Here is a 20,565-nt window from a genome sequence, read left to right as displayed (position 1 = left end):
TAGTGATAACTATTGCAGGAGAAGTACAGACTTTTGAGCTCTGGTTGAACAGGTAATAAGCTGTTGTCTACTTGTTCATTCCTCCCATCCCCACCCCCATAGTTGGGCTATCTTTGTCCTTCATAGAAAATTAAGTCTCAAGTTTTTGCTCACTAGTTGTCTTGTAGCTTGTTTGTTAAACTCACCTTGTTCTCCTTTTTAAATTAGTTGCCGATGAATTTTTTGATCCAGCTGCCGATGCCTCCAGTATGAACACATTTACAAAGAGAGATCATGTGTTTGCTAAATTAAATCTCCAGTTGCACGGTGGCACTGTTACCTTGTTGCATAAGGAGAAGAGGACTCCCTGTACAAATGAAAGTGCTTTCATGCAGCTGGAATTTTCAGGTAACATATTTCAAATTTTGATAGTTGTCATACCTAAAATAGGACAAGAGCTTTCCCTGCTTTATAAACAATACTGTATAGCCACTCATGACTGAGCTAATGTTATGGAACGGTACTGAAACCATTCAAGTTCAGGTCTCGCTTCCCTTGGTAAGCCCATGTTTCATTAGTATATACCTTGACAGTTTTAATTATTTTAGGATTGAAGTAGGTAATTGAGGATTGTGAATACGAAAGTAATTTGTTGAACTTTCATTTGTTTTATTATGTATAGAGTGGTGGTAAATCTTTTTACTTCTTTACTTTTTACTTTCAGATATTTGAATAGTTTCACAGTAATATAATTCTATAAATTGAGTTTTTTTTCTGGTATTTAGTCCTTAGTTCAGATAATACATTTGTAGAAATACATGTGCAACAATTCTGTTCATCTATCCCAAAATGCATTTTTTCAACATTTTGATGCAAATATTTGCAGACACTTCTAACCATATTACTTGCAAAAATAAATAAATAAATATAAAATAAAAATCCCCTTATGGGGCAAGAGCTTTAATTCTTCAATTTGAGGAAACCTTAGCAATGAGAAACTGATGGTTTAAAAGGCTGTCAATGAAGCATAACTAACCAGTCTTAGCTCTTGTCTTGTTTCTTAGCTTGCTTATGAATATGTAAGATGACACTTGTATCTGTCATCCATAAATACATTTATTGTCATGTATTCTCTCTAGAATTCAATACAGCCACTTATGTCTTTATTTTCCAGGTGTAAAGATCTTAGCAGAATCCCTTCCCCGCAAAAATTCTTCCCTTCTCACAGTTCAACTGGGTGGCCTTTTTCTGCGAGATTTAGCAACAGAAGGGACCATATTTCCTGTTCTTGTCTTCCCAAATCCTGTATGTAAAAGAATGCAATTACATCTTGATATAGTACTGTTGCCATTTCAGGATTGATATTTAAATTAAAAAAAACCCCTCAAAATATGAGTATAAAAATACTAATGTTAATCTTCTTATGTATCTTAGTATGAAGCATTTGCATCATAAGCACAGAAGAAAACCTATAATCTGGAAAATGTCTGAATGAACTTTGGCTTTTTTTTCTCTGCAAGGATCCTCCATAAAGCTCTTCCTGTTTTTAATCTTTGGGACTGTTGTTCTGTATATTACTATACAGAGCCAGTTGTTGGACTGAATTTAGTTTTGGAATAATAAGTGCTGCTGCTTAATTAGCTAGAGAGTTTGTTTTTTGCTTTATTTACCAACTCTCCCCTTCTCCCCTCCCCAAAAAGCCTTGGTTCCCATGGAGGACTTTCTTCAATTGCATTTAGTTCAAGACTACAAACGTACAATCCAGGAACTTTTTTCTAGTATTGTTACTGAAGAATTTAAGTGTTTCTACCAGAGAGGGATGAAAGATTTGATTTTGCTTTAGCCTTGAAGACTTGAAGTCTATTAACTATAACGTTCTGACATTTGTAGAAATGTGATTTGCTACTTACAATCAGCTTGTTGACTAAGAAAGATAGCTTTTCCTCCTTATATGTTCACATGCAAATTGTTTTTCTTTCTTTCATTATTGGTTATATGAAGAAAAAATACATGGCATAATGGCATAATTATTATAAATCACATTGCATTCTAAAATTAACAACAAATAAAATAAGGAAAAACACAACTTAAATTTGGGTATGTACACTAAATGGCTTATTTTCATATTCAGTTTGATGGTCTTCAATTTTTTTTTTTTTCCTAATTAGCAAAAAGAGGTTGGCTGCGTCTCCTCCTTTGGTCTCCAAACTTCATCTTCAGAAATGACTAATAGGAGCACTGGTAATATTTTCATTACTATGCCTGATCTGAGCATGCAACCAGATTATGCATTTGAAAAAGATATTAGTGAAATACTTAGGCTAAAAAATTTCAAATGTAGGTGCCTGATGTTAGGCTCCGAAATCCATATTTAGGCTCTGGACTTGCGTAGAGAAACTTGCAGGATATCTCCCACGCTGAAGTCAATGGGGCTTTGCATGGGCTCAGAGATCCACCTTTGCAAAGCAAATTTGCAAGATTGGGTTGTTGTGCAAGTAAACAAATGGCCTGATTTTGACAAACTGAACTCAGTAGGAACTGCATATACTCATCTTTGAAAATGAGATTGCTGCTCGAGTTAGGAACCTAACTTTAGGCACCCAGTTCTGAAAATTTTAGTCGTTTAATTGTAGACAAATACTAATTGCCATATTTGGGGTCGGGAAGGAATTTCCCCCTAGGTCAGATTGGCAGAGACTTTGGGGGGGTTTTCGCCTTTCTCTGCAGCATAGGGCGAGGGTCACTTGCTGGTTTCAACTAGAGTGGATTGTCTGTAACTTGAAGTCTTTAAATCATGATTTGAGGACTTCACTAACTCAGCCAGATGTTAGGGGTATACTACAGGAGTGGGTGGGTGAGGTTCTGGGGCCAGCAGTATGCAGGAGGTCAGAAAATATGATCATGATGGTCTCTTTTGGCCTTAGTCTATGAATGTTAATTTTTAAATTGAGCTGCTTTTGATGCATATCCATTGTATTTTAAAAAATTTAAATACGATAGTCTGAATGAACATCAGATATTAACTACCCCCATGCAAACAAAAAATTGATTTTTATACCCTCCGTACTCCTACTTTAGACAGAATTGCTTTTATATTCTTTTGTTATCTTGATTCAGATGCAGACCCCGATGCACCAGTATTTGAGATGCTGTATGAGAGAAACCCAGCCCACAGCAATTTTGAGAGACGCCTGGAAGTCAGTACCAGACCTCTAAATATTATTTACAATCCACAAGCCATTAAGAAAGTAGCCGATTTCTTCTACAAGGGAAGGGTTCATACCTCAGGTTAACCTTTTTGTTTGATATTTTTTTCATGTCTTATTTATTTTCTCAAATTTGATTGATTTCTCATATTTACTCCGGTAAAGCGGCAATAAAAGTTTCCATTGTAAATTCAAATCAAGAAAAAGTGAGGGCTTCTCTTGATTTCTGAAGCAGAAAGGGCATGCCTTCAGGATATCTCCCTACACTTCCACCTTTAATTGACTAATCTTGTAGATGCCACATTATCACAATCTGTCCCTCTCTCAAGTCTGTCGTTGCCACTCTTGGATTTGTCAGAGGGAGTGTCTTCCTTTTTACAGTTGCTGTGTCTCTTCCATAAGGATAGAGCTTCACTGAACTAATCCTTGCTTGACCTGGGGGCTTAAGACCTGAGCTTGAACTTTCATGTCAGCTGCCTTTAGAACTTCAGCTCTGTATGTTGCTTCTGAGGGCAGAAAGGGTGAGAATAAGGAACAATAAATGATTCTTTTTGAATCCTTAGTATTTGAATACTAAGAGTTTGATAGCAGCAAGATATGGCACAGACCTAGTATAGAAATAGTTTTCCTTCCTTTTTACAAGATCAGAATGTTCCTCAAGGGACATGGATACAATTAGGAAGGATTTTGGCTGCCTCATAGCCCTTCCTTAAATTCCCTTGAGTACATTTAGTCAGATTTTGTTCAGGAAATTAAAATGGAAGGTGTGACCCACCATAATGATCACACAAGGATTTAAGAAATCCTTTGTTTGCTTAAAAGCTCTGTTTTTGCCGAATAATCATTTGTAATACAGTTAGTGTTTAGGGCTGTTATTGGGAATGGTCACTTCAGCCTCTAGATGCAATTTTTGGCCATCTGTTGTTATGCAGTTTCCTGGAAAAAACAACAACATAGTTTACATTTTTATAAATCACAGTAAATAAATTCTCATTACTACTTTCTGATTCAGCGATATGTGAACAAAATTATGCAAGTCAGATTTGTATATTTCCTGCAGGCTTTGGATATCAGTCTGAGCTAGAGGTGAGAGTGGCTGAAGCAGCTAGAAGACAGTACAACAAACTAAAAATGCAGACAAAAGCTGAAATCAGGCAAACGATTGATCGTTTACTAGTGGGAGATTTCATTGTAAGTTTCTTTTTCTCAGAAATGTGTTTTGTTTCCTTGCCTTTTATATTAGTTCTGAAACATGGAAGGGATCCACAAAGTTTCCCAAATTTCAAGTTCCCATTGAAATCAATAGGAGCTGTTGAGTGTTGAGCTTTTTTGAAAAATTCTCTCCAAGTATGTAGTAATCATCTTTCAACTGATCTTGGAAACTACTTTGCCCTTCCTAAAAATTGAAGGATAATTGTATTAGTAATGTACATGTCATAAGTAGCTGTTATAACAAGAGAAAAAATTAAAGGATCTTTTCTCTGAGAAGGAAATATTTGGGCTCTGATACTTTTTCATAAAACATTGTCAAATGCATGTTATGCTTATACAGGTACCTTAGTATCAGTGGAGAATTTATAATTTGGATAGGATTGATTCTTGCATTTGTTTTGTGAATGGGAAGAAAATATTTTTATTTTGTTTTCAGGAAAACAGCAAACGTTGGACAGTGTGCCTTGATATTTCTGCCCCTCAGGTGATCTTTCCTGATGACTTCAAATTTGTGGACCCAGTGTTAGTAGTGTTGGATCTGGGGAGAATATTACTAACTAATTCTCAAGGTATGGCCTGGAAATAAACTGTATCTATTTTTACATGTATATGGTAGGACCCCCCAGCATTCTTCTATTTGCCTGGGCACACATACAGTTTTACTAGTATTAACACCATATTTATTGTGGGAGGATGGGTCGGGGTAAACTTTAGTCCAGTGCTGGCCTTACCTCTACAGGACCTAGTATGAAATCTGAAGTCTGCGTATGGCCATTCACATCTGTAACCTGTGTGTCTGGCACATTTGAGCAGACTGGGGATTCTTGTCTCAGAGAATCAGAAAGGCTTAGAGTCTGAGACAGCTGTTCCAGAGAAAGCATGTTTTGAAAATGGTCTCCAAAATGTGAAGCCCTGTGAGGCTGTACTCTTGGCATTTGCCAAGGGCTAGCTGGCAAGAGTGAAAGGAATTTTTTTTTTTAACTATCCAATAAATAAAACAATTACTTTTATAACTAAGCCAAGCCACAGTGCTGGTAGTAATGTATAAAAACTGAAAAGGAAACTCAAACACAATAAAAAAAAATTAAGCTTTTAGATAAAACCAAATCTGCTTAAAATGCAGTATATCTAAGTAACAGTTATTATTACATTGGATTTCTCTATTTAATACTTGTTTTTGAAAAGGAAGATATCTAACCTTAAAAGAAATAGTATGATGCTGATAAACTCTACAGTCCTGTGTAAAATCCTGATCCCACTGATGCCAATGGGAGTTTTGCCAGGCTTTCACCCTCAAGGTCCTTAGACATACCATTCTACCTCTTTCTAGCATATTGACAAACCATTTTCTGCAAGGTCTTCACAGCCTTTTTTAGTAACTGCTACGTTATGGTTTGAACTGAGCAAACTCTGAGTAAACTATTTTCACAACATCCATTTGGGTTCTCTAGTAAGGTTTAAAGAGGAATTAGATTCTTTTGAGTGGCATGATTTTTCTCTCCTCTCATGCTGCATTTAAACCACACAGAAACAAAGGTGGAAATTGCAAGATTAGTCTTTTACGGATTCTCTTCTATGGACAGTAAAGTTGATTAGACACAGAAGAGTTGATCCCATTGAAGTCAATTTAGTCTTGAATTAGCTGACTTCAGTGGCCCTTGAATCAGGCCCAATGTGTTGTCAAATGCATCACATCGACATAGGAAAAAATATTTTTCTCTAATCTCCTTCAGTAATTGTAGTAATGTAATTACAATATATAATAATATATTTTAATAGTTAACAAAAATTCACAAGTGTAATTTTTAAAATGGATTTTTTAAAATATGTTACATCTGTCACTTACGTGACAGAAATATAGTGGTTACTTTTCTTTTTGTTTTCTTACTGTTATCAAATCTAGCGATAAGAGATCAGGTACTACATGAGTATTGCACTTGACAATTTCTTGACCTTTTGTTTAAAATTAAAACATACAACAAGATCAATATTTTAGAAGTGTTCAAAGGAAAAGAATGTATGATTTTGATGAGTCCATCCTTTTTAAATCTACAGATGAGTCTAAAAAGAAGGGTGCAGGTGGTTTGTCATCAGAGGTCAAAGAACTGAGTGATGATGAATATAAAACACCTCTTGCAACTCCTCCCAATACCCCACCTTCTGAGGCTACCACAAGTAGTGGAATCAAAACATCTGAATTGACTTGCTTAGAAATCAGTGAAGAGCAACTACAGGCACACTTAATGAGTAAAAAGATGTATGAGAGGTACACGTTGTCATTTATGGATCTTCAGATCATGGTTGGACGAGTGAAAGATAACTGGAAACATGTTCAGGATAGTGATGTGGGTCCAACTCATGTGGTAGAAAAATTCAATGTTCATTTGCAGTTGGAGCGCAGATTGATATACACCTCTGATCCGAAATACCCAGGAGCTGTCCTATCTGGGAATTTACCAGACCTGAAAATACATATCAATGAGGATAAAATATCAGCTTTGAAGAATTGTTTTGCAAGGCTGAGTACATCTGAAACTAAGTCCCCAGATGCTTTACACATAGGGAAAGAGAAGATTTTCACAGAAGTAGACCAGCGTGGAAGTTTGCATGATTCTGTAATGAATTTAACACAGAGTGTTATGATGGTTGAACAACACACTAGGGAGGTACTTGTAGAGTCTCAACTTCTTTTAGCTGAATTTAAAGTTAACTGTATGCAGCTAGGTGTTGAAAGCAATGGGCGATACATCTCTGTACTCAAGGTTTTTGGCACCAATGCCCATTTTGTGAAGAGGCCTTATGATGCAGAAGTGTCACTAACTGTTCATGGCTTATTACTGGTTGACACTATGCAAACATACGGCTCTGATTTTGATCTTTTGATGGCTTCTCACAAGAATCTTAGTTTTGATGTTCCAACAGGAAGTCTTCGAGATAGTAGGGCACAGTCTCCTATTTATGGACCAAATGAAGCCTGTCCAGTTGATGTGGCCAGTTTGACAGAGAAATGTGCAGCAGCCTCAAATGTTTCATCTGGTAATTATGCAAAAGATCACGAATCTTTGATTAAACTGGAATATCAATTTGTGAGTGCAGAGTGCCCATCAATGAATTTGGACAGCACGCTCCAAGTGATATCAGTGCAGGTGAACAACTTGGATATCATTCTTAACCCAGAGACAATTGTTGAGCTGATCGGGTTTCTCCAGAAATCCTTCCCAAAGAAAAAAGAAGATTCTAGCCCTCAGCCTTTAATGACTGACTTGGAAAGAAATTTCAGGGAGCAGGAAACCTTTCAGTCTACCCATGCACGAAATATAGAAGTAGCAGTGGACATTCATTGGCTAAATATACTCCTCCTTAGGACACTTGGAATGACAAATGGAGAAAAATATGGCAGAAAAATTGCAACAGCGAGCATTGGTGGCACCAAAGTTAACGTCTCCATGTGTAGCAAGTTGGATGTAAATGGCTCTCTTGGCTGCTTGCACCTTATGGATCTGACGCAAGATAACGTTAAGAACCAGTATGTTGTCAGCATAGGGAATACAGTAAGGTATGAAAATCTCATCAATAATATTGGCTACTTTGAATCTGTATTTGTCAGGCTCGATGAGGAAAGTAGCCTCCCAGATGCTTTGAGCTTCAATTTTGTAGAGCAGTCGAAAGAAGAATGCTCCCTGAACCTCAAAATGGCTTCTTTACATTACAACCACTCGGCTAAATTTCTGAAAGAACTAACTTTATCCATGGATGAATTGGAAGAGAATTTCCGCAGCATGCTGAAGACAGCAGCAACAAAAGTTACCTCTGTCCTGGCAACTAAAACTGCTGAATACAGTGAAATGGTTTCTCTGTTTGATACAACACCACGATCAAGAGACCCTTTCAATTTAGAAGATAATGAAGAAGATGGATTTGGACCATCATCTCTCAAAACTGATACTATTAAGCTTATCTTAAATGTAAATGTTGAGTCACCAATTGTATCAATACCTCGCAAGCCAGGTAGCCCTGAACTGCTTGTAGGGCATCTAGGACAAATATCTATTCAGAATTTTGTGCCAGGAGAAGATGAGTCTAGAAGTGACAGACTGCAAGTTGAAATTAAAGATATTAAAATGTATTCTTTAAATAGCAACCAGTTTATTGTCAGGAAAGAGTCTGCCAGTGAGATGACTCAGGGGTTACACCCTCCTTCAGGTACTTCCAGTGTTACTATCCAGGAGGAATCCAACTTTACTCGTCATGATTTTTTTGAATCATTACATAAAGGTCATGGTAAGTATCATGAAAAACTCTGGTTTATTTCTTTTAACTAACAAGTAGTATTACAACCCGAGCGTATTTAAATAAATATCTGTTTAAATTCCTCAAGCAGCACGTTTTATGAAAAGCCTCTTTTTAATTACAATGTGGACAAATTCACATTTATTTGTATCCAGATTTTGCATTCCTAATCTGAAAACTGAATAGTTGCCTCCATGCACAGCTTTGCTAAAATGCAATCAAAACTACAATTTAAAAAAAAAAAATTTTTTTTAGAGCAACCGAAAGAGTCAGAATTAGATCAGCAAAAGCAGAATTATGTTGTCTTTTCTGGGCTGTGCTTATTCAGTCCCATATGAAAAGAGAGCCAGTTTCAGTCTCCAGGTAATTATATATTCCATGGTGATGTAATTTTTGCCTTTATTTTAATTTGACACATTTCAGTATGATGTGATTTAGTATTTCATACTGTAGATGTTGGGGATAAAAAATGTATGTATGTCTTTTAATAACAGCTTTCCACATTCTGAACAACACCACTATACAATTTAAATTGGAGAAGATCCCAATAGACAGAGATTTAGATTTGACGTTCCCTTTGAATAATGAAGACTTTGGAATATCAAGCATTATGAGAATCGAGGGGAAATTTGTCAACCCTCTTCAGGTATAATAATTTAATATTTACCAGCATTAATATAGATGTTTTACTCCACAGTTGAATAGAGCAATTTTTTTTTTTATTAAAAATCCTTTTTTGATGATATAGAAGAACAATGTCAGGGACTGGGTTGCTTAGGGAACTGGAAAATGGAATACAGAATTCTACCTCTATATTGCCAGTTCAAATCTAACCCAGGGCAATGTCCAGAAGTTAGTATCATAAGGCATTTTGGTAGTCTGCTTTAAATGAGTTGACGGTCTTTCATTCCTAATCATCCTCCGTCCACACCACCGAGAACCCCCACTACCATTGTCCTAATTGGCATGCTTGTTAGGAATCTCAACAAAGATCGATTCAATCAGGTAACAGGGTTCACGTCCTGCCCCTCTTCCTGGGGCCCACTTGCTTCCCCCAATAAGGCTCAGAGAGGCTTCAGGGTTGTGCAACACCTGTGTCTTTATTTACTTAAAGTTATCCCACCACCAGTGTCTGTCTATAGACAAGCTTTACAGGATTAGTTACCTCCTTTACAGGCAGAGTCAGCATTCAGCTAGGAGACCTCCAGTTCCCTCCCTGAGTGACTTCTCCCTGGCTGCTCCCTTGCCTGCTGGCTCCCTCCTGGCCTTTATAGCCCTTGGCTTGTGAGGCCAGCAGGTGTTTCCAATCCTCAGGCCGGCATCAGGCCTTTTCCATTATCCCCAATCTGTTTCCCCTGATGGGAGCTGACTGGGCAGGGGCTAATTAGGTGCTTTTGCACCAGCACACTGCTACAAATAACAGTAGAAAGTTGGCTTCCCTCTCATCCTAGAAGTGTTTCCTCAAGGTCAAGTTGTTTCGGATGGTGTTGGGAAGCTTATACTGTCTCTGCTCATGCTGTACTTGTTCTGTGGATAAACAGAAGAATTAACGCTTCAGAGCTGTCATTCTGGTAATTTTCACCAGCATTAATTTAAAAAAAATCCAATTCCTGCAAAAACTATGGCATGAAGTGGCATTTAGAAGATGAAATTGTTTCTGTAATTGAACACAAAGTTATCATTGATCCAAAAAATTGTATTTTTCCTCCTTGGGATTGAATCCCCTGATTTTTAGTTTGGTGTTTCCAACACAAGCTTTGTGCTACTGGAGATGTTGAAATCTTCAATTTGTGGAACAGTTCAGTTTGTGTACCAGCTTCTGTGCTGTAGGCAGGATCTCTCTAGTCAGGCCTATGCTGGCTTCAGTCTGAAACAGAATGTAGTGTATTTCAAACATTCACCATTAATTGAGCCAGGATTGTTTTTTAAAAGACTAATCCTCTGCCTGTGACATTGGTTAGTTGTTGTGGAAATTATGATGGCTTGACATGGCAGATTATGACTTCATGTGAAGAAGCAGCTGTAGAATAGATGAAATGTTAAGAATTTAAATGCCTTTTTCATGTGAATGTTCTTAAAAATCAAGTAACAATGGTGGAGGTGGTGAATGGAGGGAAGCAGATACACCTAAGCAGTATTGATTCTGAGTAGAATGTTTTTCAAGATTTGCTACATGATGTTTTCAGAACTTTCATGCAAGTTAATTGTTGGGGCTGAGTGTACTTGAAACAATGATATTTTAACAGTAAGAAAATATTGAGGTGTTTTTTACACACTTGCTGAGCTTGGAAAATATTAATAGATACTAGACTTATGACTGTTTATTTTTAAATGCAGGTGGTCTTAGCAAAACACGTATATGAGCAAGTTTTGCAAACCCTTGACAATTTAATTTACAATGAAGATTTGAATAAATTTGCATCCAGTTCTACATCTTCAACTTGTCCTAGTTCTCCTTCAGTATCGCTTCGCAGTGTAGGCTCAGAGTTCTCGAATGAACGGAAGGAGAATGGATTGTTCAGCCATTCAAGCTTTTCTGCTGTTCCAAACAAGTCAATGCCTATTAGGGAAACAAAATCTTTTACCCAGATTCAAGCAAACTTTCATATTTCAGAACTCCAGGTTCAGTTATGTGGAGATCTTACACTTGGAGCACAAGGTCTGGTCAGCGTAAAGTTTCAGGATTTTGATGTTGAATTCTCTAAGGATCATCCACATACTTTATCCATTCAGATTACTTTGCGTTCTCTGCTGATGGAAGACCTGTTGGAAAAAAGTCCAGACTCTATGCACAAGAACCTCATGGTGTCCCGTGGAGCACCCAAACCATCCGGTTTAGTGCACAAGGAATATCTTTCCCAATCTTGCCCTTCGGTATCCAATGTAGAATATCCAGACATGCCACGTTCCCTCCCTTCCCACATGGAAGAAGCACCAAATGTCTTTCAGTTTTACCAAAGACCAACTTGTGCCTCCCGTAAAACACAAAAAGAAGATGCTGACTCTGAATATCCTTTGACCCCCCCACCTTCTCCAACATTAAACAAGTCCAAGGTGCCTTCTGGAAAAAATAACTTTGATGATTCATTGGTTCATATCAATATATTCCTAGTAGACAAGAAACATTCTGAATTTTCTTCTCGCTATAACAAAATTAACCGTAGTGTGGATGTTGATTTCAACTGTCTAGACGTTTTAATAACTTTGCAAACCTGGGTGGTGATATTGGATTTTTTTGGGATTGGATCCACTGCTGATAACCATGCTATGAAGCTGCCGCCTGAGGATATTCAGCAGATGGTGAAGTCGGAAGCAAGTATCTTATCAACTTCTGAAGTTCAGGATCCTGTAAACACCAAGCTGAACCTTAAGGTACTAGAGATAGAGATACTGGACATTGACCACGTGTGTTTCCATAACACATTGCTTTATGCAAATTTTAGTTGTGTTTTAATTCAAGTTAACATTTTATATTTACAGTGGTGGTCATTCATATGTATCCTACACACAATATATATAAAACCTATATGGTAACTCCCAATTATACAAAAGTCTTTGGAAGAAAATACAAAATCTTTGCAAAATAGGGGTTAATAATAATGAATTTGCATTTTTTGAGAATTGGGATAAGGGAACAGATCTGACTTTTAGAGAAAAGAGTTTTGGATAGCCAGTGTTTTGGAATACTGGAGTTTGCCTGTTCTTAATCAGAGTAAGAGACTGTCAGCTCACGGAAGCTTATGCTCAAATAAATTTGTTAGTCTCTAAGGTGCCACAAGTACTCCTTTTCTTTTTACTCTGTAGTAGGAGAGTAGTCAGTGCCTCAAACCCGTTCTCACCTTTGCAAGCCTTATGGGACACACCAAGACGGCTTCCTACTCCCTGCCAACCTTATCTGGCTGACTGGACCCCCAATAACTCATCACCCCCAGCCATCTCAGATAGCTGCTTATGCTCGGCAGAATCTGATGGACTCCTAAATAGGGTCATCCTCCCATGTCATGGATAAACAAGCCTCATAGGGCCTCTGGGGAGAGGTTGGCTTTGTTGGGTCCCCAAAGAGCATCCTGAGAATCACTGATGGAACCATGTCCCTCTTGAGGCTTGTATATTCCATGCAAGTGGGCAGGTTTGAGGGCCCCTGCCAAGCCTCAGGAGGCTTGCCTGGGTTAGGGATTAAGAAGGCCCCAATGAATCTCCTGACACTTTGTGAAGGATGATTGTTTGGGAGACCTCTGAAGAACCCTCCTAAGGAAGATGGGTGGGGGTTAAGCAATGGTCCTCAAGGCTCAGTGGAGCCCACAATCCTAGAGCTAATGTGGGAGGTTGATTGAAAATCTTAAGATCCCTAAGGTACAGCGGGTGCTCAACCAGCTCCCTAAGACTCGCACTCAGTTGGGGTTGAGAGGCCCCCAATGAGTCTTATAAGACTAATCAGGTAGTTGTTGCACCCATCTAGGTCCCAAAGGCCCCAGTCAAAATTGGGGCTTCATTATGCTAGGCACTGTATAGACACATAGGAATACAGTTTTTTCTCCAAGGGTCTTGCAGTCTAATTGTGACAAGGCAAAAACGTTAAGAGGGAAAGGGAAGGAGGACGAAGGTAATCGTAATATGTCCTTGTGGTTACAAAGGATAACCGAGTGTACAACTTGAGGGGTTTCAAATAATTTGAATGTTTGTTTTTTTTAATGTAAATAAATGTCTATTAAAAAGGATGACACCCACCTCCTGACCTACCCATTGTTAGTGGATTGATTTAATTTAGGAGTCACAGTAGAAGTGTGTCTTGAAAAGGCATATGGAGGAGGATAGGGTAGTGGACTTAGAGATTAGTTCAGTTGGACGTTAAATGTATAATGGGTACTTGGAGGAAAGTGTAAAGGCAGCTGTGGGAGAAATGGGTGGTTAAGACTGTTGTTTGAAGAGTGAACAATGCAGTAAGAGACTAGCAGTTGTGGAAGGATGGGCAGAGTTGTGAAGGACCTTGAGAGTAAGGACAAAAACCTTGAACTTTATGCAATGGAGAAATGAGTGACAATGAGGGATTCCAAGACGGGGCTCAGATCATCAGAAAGACAGGCGAGGAAGATAGTCTTGTTGTGTGGAGGTTGTGAAGGGGATGATATGGGTGTTAAAGGCAAAAGTTCTCACTCTTAAAATTGAGGTTTTGTTTTCAATAACAGAGAGAACACTTCTTTAGATCAGTTCAGAGTTGGTTCCAGTTAAGTGATCATATTACATACTACTAATCTATTTCTTTTTGCTTGACCAGGTTCATTCCCTATCCTTAGTGTTGAATCAGACGACCAGTGAGCTAGCTAAAGCTAATGTGTCAAAACTTGTCACATATCTGGAAATGATTGGTGAGTATAGGTGGTAGTTAACATTTTAAAAATGCATACAATTTAGAATGAGAGGAATCACTGCGTTGGAATAGGTTTCAGAATAGCAGCCGTGTTAGTCTGTATTCGCAAAAAGAAAAGGAGTACTTGTGGCACCTTAGAGACTATCAAATTTATTTGAGCATAAGCTTTCGAAGTGAGCTGTAGCTAACGAAAGCTTATGCTCAAATAAATTGGTTAGTCTCAAAGGTGCCACAAGTACTCCTTTTCTTTTTGCGTTGGAATAGTGTCTTGAACTGGTTTTCCTTTACTGGGAGCTTGTTTTTGCTTGTTAGGTCAGGCAAATTTTAATGCAGACTTTCAGTGGTTAATTGGTATTGATTGAATCATTGCATCGGGTAGCTTTCAGTGTTTTTCCACACATGACTTGTCCTGTGTCACACGGGTGTTCCTTGCAAACACTGAAATAGGAATACCCTCTTAAGAGTGAAAACTATAGGGCTTACTGTTTCAAATCAAAGGGTTTAGAGATTAAGTAACTCCCAGTAGTTGGAGGTTCCACAAGTGTATAGAACCGGTTCGTTTTCTGTAAATGACCATTTATATCCTGCCAGTCTAGTTTTTTTTTATAAACCTTTATATAAATGAAAGATGGTTGTTGTGCACAACTATTCTGTTTTAAACAGTCTTGCAGCCGTTCTTTTCCAGTCTTATAAATTAACCCCATCCAGACATGTGTATTGTCATATTTTAAAGTTAACTTCCAGCACTTCGTGCAGCATTGGGTGCTAGGTTTGGAGGATTAATCTCACAACAACCTCTTTTTGGAACTTTTGCATCACTTGTAGCATGCTGAACGCTTAATTCTTGGTGCTGAGATCAGCTAAGATCTAAATCTGTTTAGTTTTTGAAACCTTTTTTGTTCTGTTTTATAAAAAGTGACTGATTTTCTCAATGAGAGAGATCTTTTTCAAATCTATAAAATGTTTAGTTTTCAGAAGGTATATACATCTCAATTTTTAGGCATGGGGTTGAAATGTAATTATTAGACTACATATGCAAACCTTATTTTTGGCAACATAAATTGTTTAGATTAGTACAATCTTTTTGTTACTTGTAGGAGTGATTTGCTTTGATTTTGGAATGTGAGATTTTGTGTTTTCCCATCTCTTTTGTTCAATAATCTGTTAAAGGTCTAGGTTATCCCAGTAAAGGTAAGCCCGTTCTACAGTAACAAGGGATTTACTACAGAGAGTTAATTAATATTAATATCCTCTAAGATAAATAATAAATGGTCTTTCTTTTGTTTTTTAGATGGAGATTTAGCCCTACAGGGAAGCATTGGAAGCCTGTCCCTAAGTGATCTTACCTCTCATGGAGAGTTTTACAGAGAACGTTTCACTACCAGTGGTGAAGAGGCGCTCATTTTCCAAATTTACAAGTATGAAATGGAACATTTTCTTGTTGCACAATGTTTAGCGGGTTATTAAAACAAAACATCAAAAAACATTAGAATGTTCAGTTTATAAAGTGCTCTATCTTGAAAGCCTGTGATGTTAAAAATGTACTCTTGTATCTGTTGCAAACTTTTTTTAGGGGGTTTGACTGGTAATTTTAATTGATGCTGGGTGTCTGTCAACACACAGCAGTGAAGGAATTTTTTTTGAAATGTTGCTTATGGTTCTGTCAAGCGTGATTTGAAAAACAAAGAATTTTGACCTTTCCCTAAATAAAATAGAACTTGTTTTTTTAAACTGAATAGTTTTCATTTGATACAACTAATGTTAAACAAAGATATTATTATTATTATTATTATTAGAGCAAAAGTTAACTTTAAAACTTTAGAAAGCAGCACGTTGTGTAGAAAAACACACTAGACTGCATCATGAGTTCTTTACAAAAACAAAGCTCCCATTGACATACTGGGCAAAATTCTCATTTTAAGGAACTCCGCATCAGACCCATGAAAAGTATATACAGGCAATCCCATGGTCCTCTTTAGGTTTAGCCTAGGGCTCTATGTGTGGTGCCCTCTAAAGGATGGAATATTTTTGTAGTGGCAGGCTACAGAGCATATGGAAGTGAGGAGGGAAGATATATGGGAGAGAGGGGACCTCCTTCAGTGTCACAATTCCAGCAGGCCTTGACCCTTCAGGGGGATCAGCTAGTGTTATGATAAAAATCTGAACTATTCTAATGACATTTGGGTTTCTTTGTGTCCTCAAAACTTCCCATTCAGTATAAATTATACCTCTGGTACCGTTTGTGAACTGCAGCAAGTTCGTTTCCACTGGTCTCACTTACATTTTAGACTTCGGCTTTTTCAATATTATGTACTTCCTAAAGCTGTTGTGCTCAGTGTAAATGCCATTTTGTGCTATGTTTTCGGATGTTTCAATTTTAAGTATCTTTTCTTCATATTCTGTCATTAGAAAATAAGTAGATTTAAAAATTGTTCAGACAGCATTAAGATCAACTTAAACCGACAGAACACATTGAAATTCAGAGTTGAATGTTCTTCTCTTTTTTTACTGTCACTTATGACCTAAGTATTGTAACACATAATACTGTATTTGAGAGATAAAATATCACGGTTCTGGATATCTGTTGAATGTAGGCATGACCTACTAAGTTAAAGATAGAGTAGCAATCAAAACTCAGACTTTCATTTTTTTTTTTACTAGCTTAATTTAATTACAGTGGTATTTATACCTGCAAAATAAGTTAGGATTTAGTTAAGAATTTATTCTTTCAAATTGTGCTCTAAGTTCATTTTTTAATTGTGCAAATGTAAGGTACTGTTAAAGTTAAAATTGTCACTTCATTGAAACAGAAATTTGCAAATGTTGCTGCTCAATTGTGGGTGAATTTAAAACTGTAGGAGTCTTTAATTTTTGTATGATCTTAATATTTTATTTTTTATCACAGGTACGGGCAACTTGATCCTTTGCTACAACGAGAGTGTGATATTCGTGTCAGCTTGCGGATGGCATCAGTTCAGTATGTGCATACTCAACGCTTTCAGGCGGAGGTGGTGTCTTTCATTCAACATTTCACTCAGCTTCAGGATGTCCTAGGGCGCCAGAGAGCAGCAATTGAAGGACAAATAGTATGTTTTTTTTAACATTCATTCTTAGTACAGTGTAGACATTCCTTGCCGTTGAAATACAGCATGCACTTTGTTTTACCGGATCACCTCATAGTAACTTGAGAAGTATTAGGCTGTAATGAGATCTGATTTCCAAGGATTGCAGGAGATGCATAACACTGTTAACATATTGGATGTTATGAGGGATCTAATTTACTGGAAACCATTTCTGATTTCCCCCCCAAAATTCCATTTTAAATGGGCATGTGGCAGTGTACATTAGTCAGGCATGTTAGTGGTTGCTAGTCCCTGTGATATGATGGCATATAACCTGTTGCAATCTTGACCCATATTGTGCGACTGGGACCAAGAAATAAAGATCAATCAGTCTGTTATCAGCTATCTTTTGTGTCGCACCTGTATTATGATAAATAAAATCATGCATATCTTGTGGAAATTCTACTTGGTGAATTTATCAGGAAAATGTATCCCAGCTTTACAGGGGAATGGATTTGATGATCTAATTGATCTTTTCAATTTGTAACATATGAAATCCTAAATTGTTCTCACGCTAACCAATGAAAGTTAATCCTTACTGTTTCTGAATCTTATTTACTAGGTGACTGAATATTATTTTAGTAATATAAATATTTTTTCAGAAATGTAATGGACTAATACTCTGAAAATATACAAACGTCTTGGAGTTCTGTTGGAAGAAACAACAGCCATTTTCATAGCACATCTTCTTTTGATTATGAAAAATATATGAGAATTTTGGACTTTTATAAAGAATTTCTCATGGCTTCTTATTTGGCACTTTTATACATTTATTTGTGGAGCTTATTTATTTGTGTCAGGAAATAAAGAGATATTACATATGGTTAATTTGTTTTTCACTGGCCTCTGTGAGGAAGGGGATTGATTATAGTGTGCTTTTGTCTGACTGTAAGGGTAAACTCTGAAGGTGAAACAGTAAATACTGGCTCAGATTCCCTGTTTTCTGAATTTAGATTAGTACTTCTGTGTGTTGCAAAGAATGCCTGATTCTTTCTGGAATCCTTCATCCTAGTTGGTTTAAATAGGCTGATTTGAAGTAGACCGGTAAAAACTCTTTCATTTGCTGATCAAATTTCAGCCTAATCTGCTTTCACTAATAAAGAGCTGATGAAAAGTGTTGTCAACTATAATGATTTACAGACGTGATTATTTACTTCCTTTCAATCTGGGATGACTGTAAACAACAATTTGTAGCTAAACTGAAATTTAGATTTTTTTTATATAGTTCAATTTTACTTCAGTGTACCGTATTAATACATACTTGAGTTTGACTGGGACAGTAAAATGTTTTATGCTTTACTCTTGTCTTCCACATGACTTCTGGCTTGTTTTCAGTGTTTGTCACAGCCCTTTCTTTCCAAACCAGTCATCTGTTTCTCTATAGTTTAAACAAGAATTCACTATTGTAGGTGGGGAGAAAATTTATAGTTTCTCAGATTTCTGTCCATCTGTATATAGTTATTTGGTCTTAAATTAATATAAATGTTAGCTGTTATCAGCATTTGTCAGTAAACTAGCCATTTTTTAATTGGACTACCTCTGAATGTATTTTAATAATATAACGGTCAAGAAACATCATAAGAGGAAGCTATTTCATATTAGATGCTAGAAGCAGTAGAAAATAAATCTTACCTTTAAAAAGGTTATATAAAGAGAGATTACAAAAATGCCTAGTCGTGTTACAGGATTACCAAAAATGATTGCATCCTGGTAAATTATTCTGTGGCACGTGAAAGTATATTTTAAATTGGATGTTTATTCCACCAGGTGAGAGATCAGGCGCAGCGAACCTCCCGAGTTTTTCTTGACATTGAAGCTGGTGCTCCTGTCCTGCTCATCCCCGAAAGCTCCAAGTCTAACTATCTTATTGTGGCTAATCTTGGGAAACTAAAAGTCAAGAACAGGTTTCTCTTTGCAGGCAGCCCAGGTACCTTCTCATTAAAAGACAAGGTAGGAACAATTTTGTATATTATCTTTTTGAATTGAAAGAATATCTACTATTGATGTGGTTTTTTTAATGCATCAATCTTAGCTCTCTATCTAAATGTGGAAAGGTCCTTTGAAGTTTCAAGAGAATTTTCTTTAGTTCTCCATACCCACAGACTATTACATCACAACACACTCTAGAGGATAAAATGGAAAACAGTACTTTAATCGACCGCATGTTTTTCTTTTGAAGGTCAGTGTAATGACTTTGAGCTCTGGTTCCCACCTCCAACAAGTTTTTCTCATCTCCATCAAGTTTTCTTTTTCTATATTTTGCATTACAATCTTAGCTATTTTGCTGCTAATAAAATTAATTGTGTCAGAATACTGAATGAGATGAGCAAAAAGTCCTTCAGCTCCTTTGCGCGGCTGCCAGTCCTCTTCCAATAGTTAGTCATTAATGTCAGGATCCGAGCCAGCCATCGTAAGTCAGAAAAAATTCCCATTGGGTCAGTAGAGACAAGTAGGGCTAGATCTCCAAGAATAACTATAATATGCTTGGTTTCAGAGTAACAGCCGTGTTAGTCTGTATTCGCAAAAAGAAAAGGAGTACTTGTGGCTCCTTAGAGACTAACCAATTTATTTGAGCATAAGCCTTAAAGTGAGCTGTAGCTCACGAAAGCTTATGCTCAAATAAATTGGTTAGTCTCTAAGGTGCCACAAGTACTCCTTTTCTTTTTATAATATGCTTGATAAGCCAGGATTTTGAGAGCAGAAGTGGTGTGATGTATTTTCTCCTTCCTCCCCATCCCCCTTAACAAAGCCAAGCTATGTTCTTTGGTGGGGAGCAAAATTAAGCGAGACTGATATTGAGAAGGGCAGCAGTGTAATTTTTGTGTGAGGGAATGTATGTGGAACCCTCCTATTCCATCTCTACCTCCGAAGTAGGTTGTTTGGGATCAGTTACTTATAGAAAGCAGCATTTGGCAGGAGAAATGGAAAAGGGCTGACAGACTGTGATTGCAGCATAAAAATGAGCTGTTGGTAGCCGGTGTCAAACACTGTTCCCCCTTCTACTGATGTTCAAAAATGTTTTTCCACTGGTTTGGACAGTGGACTTGTAGCAAACTGAGACAGATCCCTTGCTTTCGGGATGCTTGGTGCCTCTGATCCTTTATCCTCATTTCTTCCCCCAACTGTGGCTGAGATGGCCAGCAGGGAATGTGAGGAGTGTCTACTACAAGGTGATAATGGAATTCTAATGGTGAAATGACATGCTGCAATGTTGCTGCATTAACAGATTAAAATAGGATTTACATTAATATTTGGGGATTCAGGAGAAGCTGTGTGGCTATCAATCACTTTAACCCTTTACATAAGCAGTTGTATTAATAAAGGTTAAATAATAGAAGATGTGTGTATCATTTGGGGTCTTTAATTGAAATTTTTTTCCCCTGCCCCT

General features: G+C 37.3%; 1 protein-coding gene across 1 annotated transcript in view; it reads left to right on the top strand.

Moving 5' to 3' along the window:
* The window catches only part of VPS13D (vacuolar protein sorting 13 homolog D), a 196,941-nt gene that overhangs the window by 19,242 nt on the left and 157,134 nt on the right, over positions 1–20,565 (top strand). Inside the window, exons 13-25 of the mRNA XM_084651570.1 lie at positions 208–387; positions 1,154–1,284; positions 2,148–2,220; positions 3,097–3,267; positions 4,246–4,376; positions 4,834–4,966; positions 6,453–8,678; positions 9,182–9,333; positions 11,025–12,059; positions 13,963–14,053; positions 15,347–15,473; positions 16,961–17,141; positions 18,945–19,127. Of these exons, the coding sequence (XP_084507696.1) occupies positions 208–387; positions 1,154–1,284; positions 2,148–2,220; positions 3,097–3,267; positions 4,246–4,376; positions 4,834–4,966; positions 6,453–8,678; positions 9,182–9,333; positions 11,025–12,059; positions 13,963–14,053; positions 15,347–15,473; positions 16,961–17,141; positions 18,945–19,127 (4,814 nt within the window). The remainder of the gene's footprint in view (positions 1–207; positions 388–1,153; positions 1,285–2,147; positions 2,221–3,096; positions 3,268–4,245; positions 4,377–4,833; positions 4,967–6,452; positions 8,679–9,181; positions 9,334–11,024; positions 12,060–13,962; positions 14,054–15,346; positions 15,474–16,960; positions 17,142–18,944; positions 19,128–20,565) is intronic.

This window comes from Lepidochelys olivacea (genome assembly GCF_965140295.1).
Source record: "Lepidochelys olivacea isolate rLepOli2 genome assembly, chromosome: 18".
Lineage (NCBI taxonomy): Eukaryota > Metazoa > Chordata > Testudines > Cheloniidae > Lepidochelys > Lepidochelys olivacea.
The sequence above is the reverse complement of the archived record's forward strand: the minus strand, read 5'-3'. Positions and strand labels throughout refer to the sequence as shown.